General features: G+C 35.8%; 1 protein-coding gene across 1 annotated transcript in view; it reads right to left on the reverse strand.

The window, feature by feature from the left end:
- LOC144840375 (uncharacterized) overlaps positions 1-16,163 on the reverse strand; it is a 35,133-nt gene extending 18,970 nt beyond the window's left edge. The window contains exons 1-25 of the mRNA XM_078696171.1: positions 15,879-16,163; positions 15,279-15,527; positions 14,793-15,032; positions 13,767-14,009; positions 13,142-13,384; positions 12,602-12,841; positions 12,105-12,350; positions 11,420-11,668; positions 10,604-10,855; positions 9,699-9,941; positions 8,745-8,987; positions 8,035-8,283; positions 7,630-7,869; positions 7,256-7,501; positions 6,649-6,894; positions 5,975-6,223; positions 5,323-5,568; positions 4,915-5,061; positions 4,535-4,639; positions 4,017-4,259; positions 3,588-3,830; positions 3,043-3,285; positions 2,367-2,618; positions 1,900-2,142; positions 1,372-1,614 (exon numbers count right to left, since the gene is read on the reverse strand). Of these exons, the coding sequence (XP_078552297.1) occupies positions 1,372-1,614; positions 1,900-2,142; positions 2,367-2,618; positions 3,043-3,285; positions 3,588-3,830; positions 4,017-4,259; positions 4,535-4,639; positions 4,915-5,061; positions 5,323-5,568; positions 5,975-6,223; positions 6,649-6,894; positions 7,256-7,501; positions 7,630-7,869; positions 8,035-8,283; positions 8,745-8,987; positions 9,699-9,941; positions 10,604-10,855; positions 11,420-11,668; positions 12,105-12,350; positions 12,602-12,841; positions 13,142-13,384; positions 13,767-14,009; positions 14,793-15,032; positions 15,279-15,527; positions 15,879-16,065 (5,830 nt within the window). The 5' untranslated portion in view covers positions 16,066-16,163. The remainder of the gene's footprint in view (positions 1-1,371; positions 1,615-1,899; positions 2,143-2,366; positions 2,619-3,042; positions 3,286-3,587; positions 3,831-4,016; positions 4,260-4,534; positions 4,640-4,914; positions 5,062-5,322; positions 5,569-5,974; positions 6,224-6,648; positions 6,895-7,255; positions 7,502-7,629; positions 7,870-8,034; positions 8,284-8,744; positions 8,988-9,698; positions 9,942-10,603; positions 10,856-11,419; positions 11,669-12,104; positions 12,351-12,601; positions 12,842-13,141; positions 13,385-13,766; positions 14,010-14,792; positions 15,033-15,278; positions 15,528-15,878) is intronic.
- Positions 16,164-16,979: the final 816 nt, after the last annotated feature.

Below are 16,979 nucleotides of genomic sequence, written 5' to 3' on the forward strand. Positions count from 1 at the left end.
GCTACCAGATGTCTCTGTGAGACGGTTATTTGAACCAGTACCAGTACCAGTACCAGTATGGGGGTAAGGGAAATCGGCCTTAGGTCGTTAAGTGATTTAACACTCTTAACCTTAGGAATTGGAATGGCGGTTGCTTTTTTCCAGGCGCTAGGGAATGTTCCTTCTTTAAGGGCACAATTAAAAATATCAGTAATTGGTGGAGCTAATTCAGGGGCAAAGTCTCTAATTAACCGTGCAGGTAGGTCCTCGGGGTGACCTGCCTTTCTTGGAACTAATTTGCTAAGTAATGCTTTTACTTGCCCGACAAAAATAAATGGGGGTTCATCATTTGCTGGCAAATAGGCAGGCAACGTTTTAATATCTAATGGTGTTAACTTATTGCAAATACTGGAGAAATGGCTGTTAATGTTCTCCGCAATATCTTCATCGGAATGGCCAGGCATACTAAAAGTAGTCTGTTTTTTCATGTTACAGAGTTGTTTAATCCCTTTATGCCATTTGGCCGCATTGTTAGACTTTAGATTCTTTAGGGAATTGCGATAATACGATTGTTTGGCTTCTCTAATTCCAGCTTGCACCATGTTACGGAGATTCCTCCATTCCTGCGTTTTGCCATGTTTTTCATACGATTTCTGTCGAGCATCTAGTAGATTCCGGACTTTAGATGTCATCCATGGTCGATCTGCTTCTCTCACACGATTAGTAATAACTGGAAATTTATCGAAGTATGCTCCATTTAGCAGAGAGATAAACTCGTCGGTTTTTGACTCAGCATCAACTATATTGTACACATTATCCCATTCGTATGCTGTGACCCACTGTCCGAAACATCTTACAGAGCTTTCACGGTACGGTTGAGTTTTAATTTTATGACACATATTTCGCGGTACTTCTGTTTTAGGATGTATCAGGATGGCGTTATGATCACTGCGTCCTAGTGGGGCTAGTCGTTTGGGTGCAGTATATATATCTGGATAGTTCATGAAAACTTTATCGAGAATTGCGCCTTTCCTGGTTGGAAAGTTTACTACTTGGGAAAATCCTAAACGCGTCTCAATGTCGTCGGTGTTTAGTTGATTAAAATCACCTAGCACAAAAATGGGTGCATAACTATCTACCGAACGAATGGTGTCGATAGTGTCAATGATATGTTCAATCAGACTATCCCCAGCTGGAGCCGACGGCGGGAAGTACATATATATATATAAATTTAGCGTCGATCGTTATCGACCTAGTGTAAATGGGCCTTTATCATGTTTGGTACTGGTTGTACGGACGGTTTTCTTGTTATACAAGTATAGTAGCATTGTTATAGTATTTCAACGTAATTCTATCTTTCCTTTCCTATCCTGACTAAGTATGAAAACTTACCAAAGATTGTAATTGTAAATGAGCAGACCAGCTCGTTTCCAAATGAATCACTAGCAGTGTAATTGACATACGTTACTCCAATACTGAACTGTGAGCCGGATTCATGTGATTTTACTACCTGAGGAGGACCTGCGTTGTCCATAAACGTTGGCTCCGTCCAATTGACCACTTGATACGGCAATCCCGGTGCTGTTGATGCGTCTATGCTTGACGGACAACCAGTAACCGTTGGCGCCTCATCATCTAATTTTATTTAAAATGTTGGATATTATTGTTCGTCAGATTTGTGTTTTAAGGTATTAACATAATATTTTTGTTTTGTCTAATTAAATAACTAAATTTACTTGACACTTTCTAACGACGTTTTACAGTTGGGTTAAGACCATATTACAATATAGTTTCTTAAGCTCTGTCTACACTGTCAAACTAGTTTGACATCATCATGTCCATATATGGGCACATCACATTGTGCTTGTCACATTAAGTTTTATAGTGTGGACAAGTCTAAAAATAAAATTTGTTTCAAACCTTGAACAGTAACAGTAAACATGCAGTCGTCGTAGTTGTTGGAGGGATCAGTAAACGTATAAATGACAGTACTAATACCAGGCATAAATACTGAGCCTGGTAGAGGAAATCCTTGAATATTTAAACTTCCAGAGTTGTCGACCGCAGTTGGTACCTCAAAGGTTACGTTTGCAGTGTTAGTTCCAAAATCTGGTAATGTTTCGATGTTCTCTGGACAATATGTTATGTTTGGAAGTTCATTATCTGGAAAAAAAATGAAATATCAGTAATAGTTGTAATTCTATTGCAAAGTAAATAAGGCTATGGGTTAACCAGGGTATGAAATCATGTAGTAAATTCACATTTAGATTTATTAATTAAGTTTAAATTTAATTTTTTTGAGTTTGACTGAATGTAGAATTGTGCCTGCCGTTGAATACGGGATAAATTCAACAACACAGATCTTTTTAAAAACAATTATACTGTACCTTCAATTACAATAGTAAAGAAGCAATATCCGATATTTCCCACTGAATCAATGGCAGTAAAATTAATATTGTATTGTCCGATGGTCAAATAATCACCAGACGTCAAGACTGGTGTCATGATTACAGTCATAACGTTGCCAGAGTTATCAATGGCTACAGGTTCTGTCCAGAAGACGTTGGTACCATCTTTTCCAGTATCTGCATCGTATGTTTGACTGTCCGGACAAGTTGTGAATGTTGGTGCAGTGGCATCTAAAAATTAATTATAAATTATTACATTGTTATCATTTTTCCTACACGTTAAGCTGTAGGTTACAATATGTGTCTGTCAACATAGTCAATACAGTTCACTAGTACCTAAAGTGTTATTCCTATCGTCTGGTTATGTATGATTATATAATAGATGCATAATCGCTTTAGGATGTTTTTCTGATTTTGTCGACAAGTTTCCGATAAAACAAAATGATTGTTTCATATGGAATGGTAGTACTTTGCATTTCTAATGTTAAAGCTAATACATATTAGGTCACATTATTATATAGGCCTAGTTGTATTATTTGTATTGTAATTAAGTATTGAATAACTGTAAGCTCATAAATCAGTTACCATACCAACTCCTAAGCCTAATAATAAAATTCATTTTTCGTTGTCAAAGTTCGGCAATTTTCTTTTTTACCTTGTACGGCAAGTGTGAATTCACATGTTCCTATGTTTCCCGACGAATCTGTTGCCTCATATCGTACTGCATATGTTCCAATCATAAATTTATCGTTTGTTGAATGTGTTCTTGTCTCATTAACAACTTCTACGTTGTCTTTTGGAGTTGACACTGTCCATGAAACCTCGGTTTCATTAGAAGTTGATGATGCAATTACGGTAAAGGAATTTGGACAGACTTCATAATATGGCTCCTCGTTATCTACCAAAACAATAAATAATAAAAGTGTTTATAATTACACCCGATTCTGTAGCTGTCACTAGATAGAGTCTAACAAACTATTGCAAGTCATCTAGATAAGAGTTTGGATGTATGGAGTACTTTTATCTGCAGTTAGTGTTTATCGATTGTTGTTTTTATAGGTATGCTATGATTATTTTGTCAGTTTGTTACAAACTGAAAGAAAGCAAAGCATTCCGTCAATGTAGCGCATTAAATGAGACTTTAGAAGGTTTCACGCTTCTGCTTGTTTTAAAGAGTTAAAGGAAGTGAAGCAAGTTTACCTGTTACTACGACCTCAAATATACACTCTGCGAAGTTTCCAGCAGGATCCGTTGCATTGTTGTAGATGGTATTTATCCCAACAGGTAATAAAGATGGAGATGTATCACTATTATATTCCTCTTGAATTCTGTCGTTGTCAAACAGAATCAGATCCTGCCAAACGGCTGTTGCGGTGCTTGATCTGAAATCAGTGTTAAAGAATATCTGTCCGGGACAGTTCGTGTACGAAGGATACGTATCATCTGCGAAAATTCAAAATGTATAATGTCAATACGTGAATGTGTTTTCTTCAAGAAATAAATGGCACTGAACATTATTTTTTTCTCTGTAAATGATGCCATTTACAATAACCGTACCATCAAATTAGAAACTCCAACATTTAAAAAATTAGGAAACGCTCTTTTGATGCTCAACAGACACCAACTTACCAAATACGGTGACAACAAACGATACCGTCTCCTGGTTTCCAGCTGCGTCGAACGCGATGATGTCGACCGTAGTATCTCCCAGAGGGAATTGAGTTCCTGGAACTGGAATCGGTGACGTTAGGATGACGCCAACGTTGTCAGTTGCATCTGGTATATCAAATATAACCGAAGCGTATGCACCTATATCTACGGCAGGCACACTTATGTTTTGTGGCTGTGACAGAAACACTGGTTTCTCAAGATCTAAAAATAATACGGTAAATCATAAATATATCGAGCATATTATTTTTTTTATTTCTTTATTTGATTCAAAATAAAATAACATTAAAAAAACAGTACAGGAATGAATTCAGGGTAGCACAAAAAAAGTAACGTCAAACTTATTTCCATTGTGGCCCTTAATTATGGATGTATAATGTCTTTTTATTTTACGTTTTTAAAATGTTTATAAATTCAAGCACTGTAATAACAAATATTCAGAATTAAAATCTTTGTCTAAATAATTTGACATACTGTACCTTCTATAGTGATATAAAAAATACAGAGGGCGCTGTTTCCGCTCGAGTCATAGGCTGTGTAAAATACTGGCGTAAATCCACCATACAGATACGCAAATTCGTCATCTGGTAAACAAAATAATATTAGTTTATGTGACATTTCCTTCTCTCTCATCAACCGATCGCACTGACTAGTTATTGAGGAGGAAGGAGACACTCTTCCTTGACTATCATTAAATTGAGATAATTTTATTGTTTGACTTCTTTCCCGAGTTCCTTTCAAATATTAGTTGTTACTAATATCTACAGTCAATAATAAAAACGAATGTTCATAGTAAGAAATTTCGAATTAAACAACTACAGTTTTATAACAGTTTTATATTGAAATAAAATAGACATACTAGGGTTGAACGTTGATAAAACAGTTGGAGTGCCGGCATTATCTGTTGCAGTTGGTGGCGTCCATGTCACTACAGCAGTAGCTTCACCTGCATCAGTTGGTTGCGTAATGTTATTCGGACAATTCATAAACTCAGGTGGCTCTTCATCTAATATAGACAAAATAATATTCAATTTATAGTGTAAATTATAAGTTAAATGTTTCGTGATTTTTTTTTCTTCTGCTGTAAAGCTCTGTCTACATTATCAAACTAGTTTGACAAAATAAGTGTTATGTGCCTAAACATGGCAGTGATATGTCCATATATAGGCATATCACATTCACATAAAGTTTGATAGTGTAGACAGAGCATAAGAATGAAAAGTCTTGTTTTCGTTCTAATTGTGAAAAAAAAAATCTGTATATTTACCTAAAACATTAATGGTAAATGTACATGTTTCAGAATTTCCAGACTGATCGATAGCTGTGTAAGTAACTCTATGAGAACCAATCAATAGTGTAGTATTGGAATCAATAGTAGATAGTATGAAAGGAGTCTTATCAACATTATCCGTGACCATAGGTTCATCCCAAGACACCAGTGCTGAATCCATTCCGACGTCAGGCATAACATCAGTATCGTTTGGACACATTGTTAACTGTGGCTTCTCGTTATCTTAAAAAATAATACATTAGGTCATTTCAGTCTCCTTTCCATCTAGTGTTTATGCTTGTTGTATGTACTTTTGTTTATCGGAAACAATATAAGAGCGAGTCAAATGGCCGAGCGGTTAAGACAGGGGCGCCGTTTACCGTACCTAAAGAGCCAATAACATCGGCAAGGGTTCGAGGCCGACTCGCTCCTAGTTCTGGTGGTGGAACAAGTCTTCTGGGATAAGGACTATAAACGGTAGGTCCAGTGTACACAGTTATAACCTGTGTACTGGTTCACAAAATAGCCCCTGTATCAGAGGGGTACCACCTATCTGATAGGACAGTGATTAATTTACTATTGGTAATCCTTGGCCACATTGCCTAAAGAAATAACATTTTAAAAAATAAATAAATAAATACAATATTACCTTCGACTATGACTAAGAAAGCACAAGTACCCGTGTTGCCACTGTTGTCGTAGGCCGTGTAGAGGATAGCGTGTGAACCAAACTCAAACACTCCAAATTCTGCATTTGACGTCACATCCGTCACTATGTCGTTGTCAATAGCTTCAGGAACACTCCACGTAACATTGTTGTAGTTTCTACCTGGTAATGTCTCCACTGTTACACTTGGTTGTAGTTGACTGCATGTTGGGAACACTGGATTCTCAGTATCTAGACAACAATTCACATGTTATATCATTTTTCTTAGATTGGCATGTGTTTGTTTGCTTGTTGATTACTTTCAGACTTCACATTCAATACTTGTTGGATGCATGTTGGATAGTGTGAGTGAGTGGCCGAGCGCTTAAGATAGTGGAACCATAATTACGTAGCCATAATATCGGCAAGGGTTCAAGGCTCACTTGCCCCAGTGTTATGTTAGTAGAACGTGTCTTCTCGGATAAGAACTATAAACACTAGGTCCAGTGTACACATCTAGCTCATGTGCACTTTAAAGAACCTAGTACATATTTTAAGACGTGTAGGGGGTCACCCCGGTGTACATCACAGCCACTGATCATAGCTGGGCCGTCTGCGAAACCAGTCTGTGACTGAAGAGGTCGCCCAGTAGAAATAAAATATTTCAATAATCTTACCTTCTACCAGAATAGTAAATATGCAATTTGCTTCGTTTCCCGCTTCGTCCTCTGCGTGATACGTCACAGTTGTTATACCAATAGGAAATACATCGTTTGGTTCATAATCTGAGATATTTATAACCACGCCTACATTATCGGTGACCGTTGGTGCCATCCAATAAACCATGGTTGTGTTGAGGCCTGTAGGTGTCTCTGCTGTAATTTGTGAATTTGGACAGCCTGAATAGACTGGATCTTCAACATCTGTTTAATAATAATCATTTGATTAACGTAATGTTATATTACTGGCCGAATATAAAGTTAGGTTAAACTGAATATTCACATTTATATAATGACCCATTGGAGGAATAGATTTATACATGAATAGGTAAATGCAATAATGTAATGAGAGTGTGAAATCGTTGATGGCTAGGCCATGGGCCAGTCATGCATTGAGATGCGTTTTTTAACATAATCGACATCATCAACGCACTGAAACATGCTTTCGAGCCACTGTCGCTTCGTTGCCATGTTTGTGTAAGTGGGCCTCTAAACACAAGTGCATGTATTTATTCGTTCCAGTTGGACAATACACTCTACTAACACGTTTTTAAAGCAATTTTACCTCGTACTGTAACAGTAAATAGACAAGTCGCTGTGTTTCCTGATGGATCAGTCCATGTGTAGTTCACCAAAGTATCTCCCACGTAAAACTGATCAACATTTGGTGTATGCGATGTTGTCAATGCTAGTGGACTATCATTGTCTGATGCTATTGGTTCCGTCCAGTTCAATACTGCTGTTGCTAATTGAGGGTCGTTATCAACTAATATGTTTGTTGGACAGAAGTCGACTGTTGGGTCTTCATCATCTGTAATTTAAAAAAAATCTTATAACGTTAGCTTTTTATATATATATATATTTTATGTTTGGTTTTTGTTCTGTTGTCTCCACAATCAAAATTCGATATGAAATAATGTTGTATTATAATATATTCACCGATAATTTCCACTATAAAGGAACATTCTTCCGTATTTCCAGCCTCGTCTGACACAGTCAGTGTAACCCATGTTATTCCTATTCCAAACGACATTCCAGGTGGGGTTTGTACTACTGAGTATGAACCCGAGTTGTCTGATATGGTCGGTGACGGTATGGAAACAATACCATTTGTTGATCCCGAGTCTGTTGTGTCTGTGATATTCTCTGGGCAGTTCGTCACTACAGGATCTTCCATGTCTACAACAGGAATGAATAAATGCAGTCAGTGTAGTTTTAATCAATCTGTACCAGTTGTATGCCTACCTTTAATAGGCCTACTTACTTTCTCACTTACGTGTTATTGGTAAATACGGCCACATTATACACTAGAAACACATAAAGGGAATACAGTAAAATTATTACCTATTACAGTAACAGTAAACGTGCAATCGGCTACATTTCCAGACGTGTCCGATGCCCAGTACGTGACGTTTGTTTCACCTAAGTTAAAAGTGGAACCGTTTTGGACGCTACTTGTAATGTTAAAAATTCCATTTAAATCTTCCGCGTAAATATTAGACCAGACGACATTTGTAGCATACGGTTTAGTTGCATCTGATTCAACTTCTACTGAATCAGGGCACGTGATATTTGGAGCATCATTGTCGGTTTCTGTATATAGAATGATAAAATAGATTTTAGGTGTGCAGTACTTCACAACAACCTGTCATAGGACTAGAGACTACCATTCGTAGATTTACACTTAAACATAGGTTAATATAATTAGCGCAAGCATGTAACGAATAACGTTCCCTCATTCTATGAATATCGGAGGAACTCAATACATAGTTTTATTAACAGAATTCATGACAGTTGTAATAGTCTGATTCAAACCATAGTTAACGTACTTTCATAATCAAACCTACATCAGCGTTATTGCAAATTGGTATTTTAAAATATTGTAGGTTGGTTTTGAGGCTTTTTTGTTAATTTCCTGGTGAAATTGTTTCTCTTTTTGTTTTTTTTTTGTATGATTTGTATATGGATGAATGAATAATGGTCCTGTCGTGGTTTGAACACAGTGACTGTGACATCGTCGATAACAATGCGAATACACATAAATACATATTTACCTAAAATGATGACTCTGAAAGAGATGAAAGCCGTGTTTCCATACGGATCAGTGGCGTTATAGTATACAGTATACTCCCCTATGTCAAATAGATCTCCCGCATTTATGTCATTGGTAAGGTTAAAAGAGCCGGAATTATCAGTGACAATTGGAAGATTCCATAACACTATTGTCTGTACGCCGACGTCTGTGAATTGTACAATGTCCTCCATTGGGTAGCTCACAAAAACAGGGGCTTCGTTGTCTACGGTGAAACAAGATATTGTTGGTGTAAAACATAGATTCACAGTAAATGTTAAAGTTTGATAGTGTAGACAGAGCTTTCATAACTTACTATATGTAAGTATACCCTAGTTAAGTTAGTGCATGCTTCATTTACTCTCTATTCTTAATTCTGGCCCCGAAACCTTGACTCAGAAATACCGGGATGGTGTCCGGCGGGGGATAGTTTTACCTTAGTTAAGCATAGTTACATTCTTTCACATTATTAATCGTTTCCATCCCAATAGTTTATTACCATTAGTTAGGGTCTAATGTAAACACCTAGAGGGGTCAGTGATCCATTAGGCGCTACATAAATATTGTTTATTTTATTATTATTATTATTATTAAATGTATAAAAGTCCATAATTTATTTGCTCATAGGTGTTGGTTTATTTTTTGTAGTCAGTGTTTACATACAACCTTGTCTACACTACAACAACTACCAAACTTACTTCCACTGTGTTAACTAACTTTGTCTACATGTCAACATTAGCATATAATGTTGCCAGCCTCATGGTTTGCACACTGTTGCGTATGTTAGCATGTTGTGTTATGGTCTACGCATGGTTATAAACAATTCTACAAATTATTACACTATTAATTTCAAAATTTGGCTTAGAACAAAAGTTTTCGCATATCATAGATTATCCTATTATGTTTTTCAAATGTTATTTTTCTGTATAGATCTTACCTATCACTGTCACATAAAAACAAGCTCTATCTCCATTATCTGACGGATCAAGCGCCACTACGCATACCTCAGTCGTTCCTATTTCAAATTGAGATCCAGATGCAATAGTTGTTGCGAGAATAACCATTTCAGAATTGTCCATTGCCATTGGATCTTCCCACATGGCTATCGCGTAGTTGACTCCGGGTAGAGTAAAGTAAGTTAGATTGCCCGATATGTTGTAGATAACTGGATGTATAAGATCTGAAAAAAGGACAATAACATTACAATTGTCGCAGAATCCTAATTGTCCATTACCATCATTTTGTAAACTTGTCTTCTGCAGTGTTCCAAAGTTTGTCAACTACACTTCTAGCAAACTGGAAAACTGATTTGACAAACTCGGGCTTTGCAAACAATGTTTGCCATCATCGTTTAGTCGATTTATAATATCTCATTTATTTCATTATAACCCTGATATTTACGTCATCACCTTACTAATGATATTTATCAACAACATCACTAATTGTTATCAATGTATGGATACCAACATTAGCGTTATACTATTAAAGATGTATTGCCCCCCCTGAAAAAATAATTCTTAAAATATGCCATTTTAATGTCACCTAATAGTTATCCACTTTGATCAAAATTTGGATCGAAAAACAATGTAATTACATAAAAAACTGTAATTTAAAGCAATTTAGTTGCCAGCCAATGGGTTTTTGGTTGAATTAAACCATTTATTTTTTCATTTTATAGGTGAAAACACTGATTTTTTTTCCGTTTTTTTTTTACGAAAGTGATTAACTCTAATAAAACTACAAAATAATCTATTCAAATTCTGATTTTATTCATCTTTATTTTTCATGTTTTTAGGGGGCAATACATCTTTAACACTAATGCGGTTATTATTGATAGTTTACCTGCAATGGTTACTGTGAATTGGCACATTGCTGAATTATTATAAACATCTGTAAACGTGTAAGTAACCACTGTTCCACTATCTCCAATCTGAAAGGTATCACCGGGTCTGTTACTTGATGTCACTGATACATTTCCAGAATTGTCAGTTGCAGTCGGTTCGTCCCAGTAGACTGGTGGGTTTACATTACCGTAAAATTCAGTTGTATTTGTTATATCGCCTGGACAGTACGAAACTACAGGATCCTCGTTATCTAAGTATACAAATAGTGGCACATTAGTTAGGCTAGATCTAGATAGGACGTCCACTTTTGGGTTTCAAAGATGCATGTCAAAGAGACTTAAAGGACATGGACATCGATTTTAACACTTGGGAACAAAAGCTGATTACCGAAAGCATGGAAAGACTATATTCAGGCAGGAAGAAATATATCGTATGGAAAATGAAGAGAGGTATCTGAAAAGAAAATCTAGATCAGCTAGACTCAGACTCACTGGATATTGATGGAATTCTCTCCAATGTTGTGTCCATAGTTAATTTTGACTGAAGAATGCCTGATAAAGCCTAAATTTATTCCATATTGAACTATCTATTATTGACAACCCAATCAATAGTCACAGTAATTACATTAAAAGTTTCAGTGGAAAGTAAATTCAACCCAACAATACTACATTGGTTAGATAGATTTTGATTTAATTAGTTAGTTTTGATTGGTTGGTTATTTTTTCCATTTTCTATTGTCCTTATCAGCTACGTTATCGAATATCACCAAGTTTTAAATAGCTGTAAGCATTGCGTAAACTATTAAGGTACTTACCTAAAACGGTGACGTTGAAACGGCAATACCCAATATTTCCATATATGTCAGTTGCTGTATACACGACTATGTTTGTTCCAATTGGAAATACGTCAGGAGGTGTATGTGATTGATCTACATCAATCAATGCATTTGAGTTGTCTTGCCAGCTCAAAGCTGGCCACGTCACGGCCATGTTTGCGTCTGCTCCTGGTGTATTGTTTTCAATGATATCTGACGGACAATCATCTGTTGTCGGCGCTTCATCATCTAAATATATTCAATGATGTAAAAATATAATAATAAGAAAACACAGTACTTTAAATAAGGAGGGTTTGTAAGTAGGAAATGCATCGTCTTCATCTTCATCGTTATGAGTTCTTACAATCATTATGTTATCACGGAACTAGTCGGTGTGGTGGCAGTTATTCACAGCTGGGTTTGGGTTTATATATTATATTATTATTATTTTTTTTTTTATATTATTATTTTTTTTTATTATTATTACTTTTTACTTTTCTTTCATACTTTTTATCTATCATAACTAGTAACAAAAATCTTCCCTAATATATAGTCTAGTTCTACAAAATAAAAGTAAATTTTAGTAAATATTATTACAAAAAGTCATGTAGGTTAATTGACACTAGCTGTAACAACTACGCTCCTTCTGATTTACCGCTGCCCCAATAATCATTCTTGTACTAACCGTAAACGGTGAATGTAAAGGTACACATGGCCGTATTGTTTGAAGAGTCTGTAAAGTTATATACCACATCGTACTCTCCTATTTCATAAGAGCCTCCGTTTTCAAAGTTAACAGAAACTGACGGCGGTATTCCGTCATTATCGGTGGCGTTGGGCGTTTGCCAGCTGATCGTCGCACTGTTGCTTCCAACATCCGTAGACATGTTGGAATTTGACGGGCAGTTGGTAATTACTGGTAATATATTATCTTTAAGAAAATTTGAATATTAATAGCATAGTAGGTATACAGTGGTATTTTGCTCAATTACTATTGTTTTAGAAGATTTGTAATTTATTCCCTGAAAGCAGTAAATGTTACTTGAAATTGAAGTAAGATTTCTTAATGTATTAGTAGGCCTAACTCTCATACTTTCGAAAGACTTGTTTTAAGTATGTTCATGAGACGCCATGTGTGTCAAGATATATTTTTCTTTACGAATTAGAACCTAGATTACTTACCGATTACTATTACAGTTACAGAACAAGATGCAAAATTTCCAGAAGTATCATTGACGTAATTAGTTATCACTGTTTCGCCTATTGCTAACTCATATCCAGGTGGATAACTCTGGAAAACATAGGCTATCTCTACATTGTCGCTGTAGTCAATTATGGCATTTACTAATGTAACTGTGGCCGAGTTAGCTGGAGTATAGTAGGTTTCTGTTATATTGCATTCTATGGTTGGTGGTTGATTATCTGTAAACAAGTTAAATACATATAAATTCACTGAATTAGAAAGTAGCTCACCGTAACTCACCGTTGCACCACTTTAATTTAGTGAAGTGGCGTAAGAGGCTGGCGGGTCGTATAAGATCCTTTAGTAGCCCCAACACCCCCCCCCCCCCCACCTCCCGCACACCTCTTCTTAAAAAGTTTATTGAGAGTTAAGTATGTTGCATCCTGCCACAATATGAAAATGTATCAAACTGTAACATAATTTAGTATAATGTACGCTTCGGTTATTATTTATTATTATTATGTATGATAACGCCTTACCTACTACCTCAATTGCAATGTCACATGCACGAATGTTGTTTGATGGATCGGTTGCAGTGCAAGTAACTAAAGTTAATCCAAGTGTGAAGTCCGAACCATTTCCCGGCCAACACGTAATCTCGACGTCTCCTGAGTTATCAAAACTCACAGGCGATTCATATGTCACATTAAGGGCAATCGCTTGATCAACAGTGGTATCTACTACTTGTTTTCCTGGACAAGTTATGGTCGGATCCTCTTCATCTACAAATAAGAATGTTTTTTAAATCATAATTGAAAAATACATAAAATTGAGTTTATATCGTAACGTAATTTGTTCAGACTTAGCTATACTCTCATGTGACGTGTCCCGAATTGCACATTCCGGTAGCGTTTTAAAAATATTTTTGATGAAGTCAAGAAAGTGCTTTAAATAAGAAAAAAAATCGTTTTTGATAGATCTAATTCCTGTTTCATATATGTGCCGAAAATTCCCGTAAATTCCAATTTATGAAACATGAAAAGAACGCACACCACTCAGGCTCAATGTGAACGTCAATGCATTTATTGTTTACTTACCAGACATATTTACTGTATAAGATGCTAATAAGTTTAAGTGAAATAAATAACAATTAATAAGTCTTACCATTTACTGTAACAGTAAACTGGCACAGTGCCGTGTTATTACTTTCATCTTGAAATGTATAACTGACATTAGTTGATCCAAACATAAATAAATCGCCTGGTTCGTAGTTAGATTGCACGTTTAACATACCACCAGAATTATCAGTGGCATTAGGAGCAGTGAAACTCACATATGCAGTGTACAACCCAGCGTCTGTTGTTGTTATGAACTCCGCCGGGCAATTTACGATTGGATCTTCGTCATCTATAATGATAAATTAATCATGAATATATAATTTACATAATAATAATTATAATAATAATAAGGGTGATTTATATAGCGCCTCGACAATAAAGAGTGGAAAACAAAAGGAAGAGAAAAAAAAGACAACAACACTAGGGCTAGCACCCCCAAACCGGAGTATGGGGATACACCATCACCGCTGGGGAACAGTGTGTAAGTACCCCAGCATAGATTAATTCAAACGAGGAAAAAACCGTGTAGCGTAATTTCGTTAGTGACGTCACAAAGGGACATCAAACGCGTAATGTTCGATAAAAACGGCGTTCTCTAATAGAAACCTTCACAAAACAATAATATCAACTTTAAAAACCATTTATATTTGTAAAGCTGGATATTCAGATATTGAAACTGTACTGTAACCTAGTCTTAATTAAGGCTAAACATTGTGTCAATTCGAGTTTGTTAAGCAAATTTGTCCAAAGTTTGCAAGTATATGGACAAGTTGACAAACTTCGTAAAACTACAGAAAACTAGTTAGTTAGGCTATGCACCTTCGTGAAATCTTAGTTTTCTGATGAACTTAGCCAAACAAATCACAGTTTTCGCAGTAATGAGGGCAAAATGACAACCTCCTGTAAAAGAGATTGTAGTTTAACAAGAACTTCTCCAAACATATTTGTTAGAAATGCCTGCTAGTACAGTAGATTAGGCTAAAGATTCAACGTAAAGTAATTTGACAGATAATCCAAAACGTCCTAATCATAGTGGAAAACACACTTTAAAACATAATAAAGGTTGATTTACCAATGATTCTAACTGTAAATGTACAGTTGGCCAAGTTATTAGAAGAGTCGATAACTTGAACGAACACTTCAGTTTCTCCAATTGAAAAGTTTGCGTCGGTTTCAATATCATACCGAAATTCAATGTTGTCTAAACTGTTATCGAATCCAGTTATATTGTAGGTATTGATGACACCAAATGGTTTCCCGTCAACCGTAAAATTCTTGACATCATAGCACAGTGCGAATGGGGGTTCATTATCTGTAAAAGAACAACATGCAGTAATAAATAATAAACATTATTTGATTATATTGCTTATTTGACTTTAGCGCTTAAAATTCTACTTAAGCGCCTTTTTGTACGCGCTTATTTAACTGAAGCACTTATCCGTTTGTTTATAGAATTGTTAAATCTGTATATCTCCAATGAATTCTATTTTTATTTTCCTTCCTATTTTTCCTTCTATGTTATATGAACAACGGGACAGATAATCGTCCAATATTTTACCAATGATGTTTACGAAAAATGAACATGATACAGAATTTCCAGAATTATCCTCTACGATATATTCAACCAAAGTTAAACCAATGGAATATCTGTTGTCTGGTTCTACTCCGTTTACATTTACAGTTAGGTTGTCTTCCGAATTATCAGAGAATTCAAGTTCTGTCCAGTTTGCATATCCACAGAATGCTCCAAAACTAGTGGGCTCCGTAATGTTACCAGGACAATTGAGGATGACTGGCGCCTCGTTATCTAATAGATATACAGACAGACACATGTACATTATTTATTAGGAATTCAACATTTTTTATTTATTAAAACACAAAAATAAAATAGATTTACCATTACGTTTAAGTCATTCGGACGTTTTTTATCAGGCGCAAACATTTTTATTTTTATTCTTAGTCATTCATACCGGTCTCATAGTAAAGCTTGATTTCCACTAGGACCAGCACAATGACGTATACGCAACGTAAGTACTTTGACCAATCACAAGTAACAATTTAGATGGTGCTTCACGATAAGTCAAATTACTTGCAGGTATTTTTGCATTGAATTCTAGTAAAAGAAGCAAGTTTAACTGCGTAAATGAAAGGCTATTACCTGTAACATTGATCGAGTATTCGCAAGTGAATGTGTTAGAGTACGGATCAGTGCCGTTTACTACTATAAGTGTACTTCCTATAGGGAAGTCATATGGAGAGTTGATGTTCTGTAAAACGTTGACAGCTTCGTCTGAGTTATCGTCAAAAACAATCGTTGGTAACGTAACGTTAACAGCTACTGCCATGTTTGGACTTGTGGTAAAGCTAAGGTCGCTAGAACAATTTGAAGTTGGCGGTTCAATATCTGAAAACAAAAGAAACAAACAAATTAAAACGGTATACGAATGTTCAGGCGTGGCTCACTGAAAATATGTTCTATAAGAACTTCATTATGAGTCGCTCACACGCGTATAGATAGTAGAGAATGGATCTCTTACTAGATTATTCAATGTCTTGTTTTGAAATGTTCTTCCATGAAGCTCTGTCTACACTATCAAACTAATTTGAAAAAAGTGTGATATGCCCAAATAATGATAGTGATATGCTTAAATATGGTAGTGATATCATCATGTCCATTTATGGGCACATCACATTTTTGTGTTACATAAAGTTTGATAGTGTAGACAGAGCTTAACACATTAAAGTTATTCTACCAAGAAGGAAGGTGTTAAGCAGTTTTAATAAGTTAGTAATAAGTACATATTTAAAAATATGTACTTCTTACCAACATCTGTAATTATTACCAACATCCTAAGCGTATTCTGGTTTTCTCAATAACAATATTGTTCTAATAAGTTAATGAATACTTGCCGGTAACAGTAATCTGAAAACTACAGTTAGCCGTATTTGAACTGTTGTCGCTAAACGTGTACACTATAGTGTATGGAGAGCTGGCGAGGTAATACATCAAGTCCAATTGAATGCCGACTGACGAAACACTCACAGATCCCGAGTTGTCAGATGCTGTTGCTGGGGAAAAACTTATAAGTCCAAAACTTTCTCCGGTGACAGTATACATTGTACTTGTTGTTGGGCAGGACGTAATAATTGGCGCTTCGTTATCTACAACGTAAAGAAAAAACAATGCAAAATTGACGTATTTTGCGCAGCAGATAGGCCTATAGTATAACTAATACAAAGATTTATAATGCGCACTTCT

Source organism: Antedon bifida, chromosome 4, assembly GCF_963402885.1.
Source record: "Antedon bifida chromosome 4, ecAntBifi1.1, whole genome shotgun sequence".
NCBI lineage: Eukaryota > Metazoa > Echinodermata > Crinoidea > Comatulida > Antedonidae > Antedon > Antedon bifida.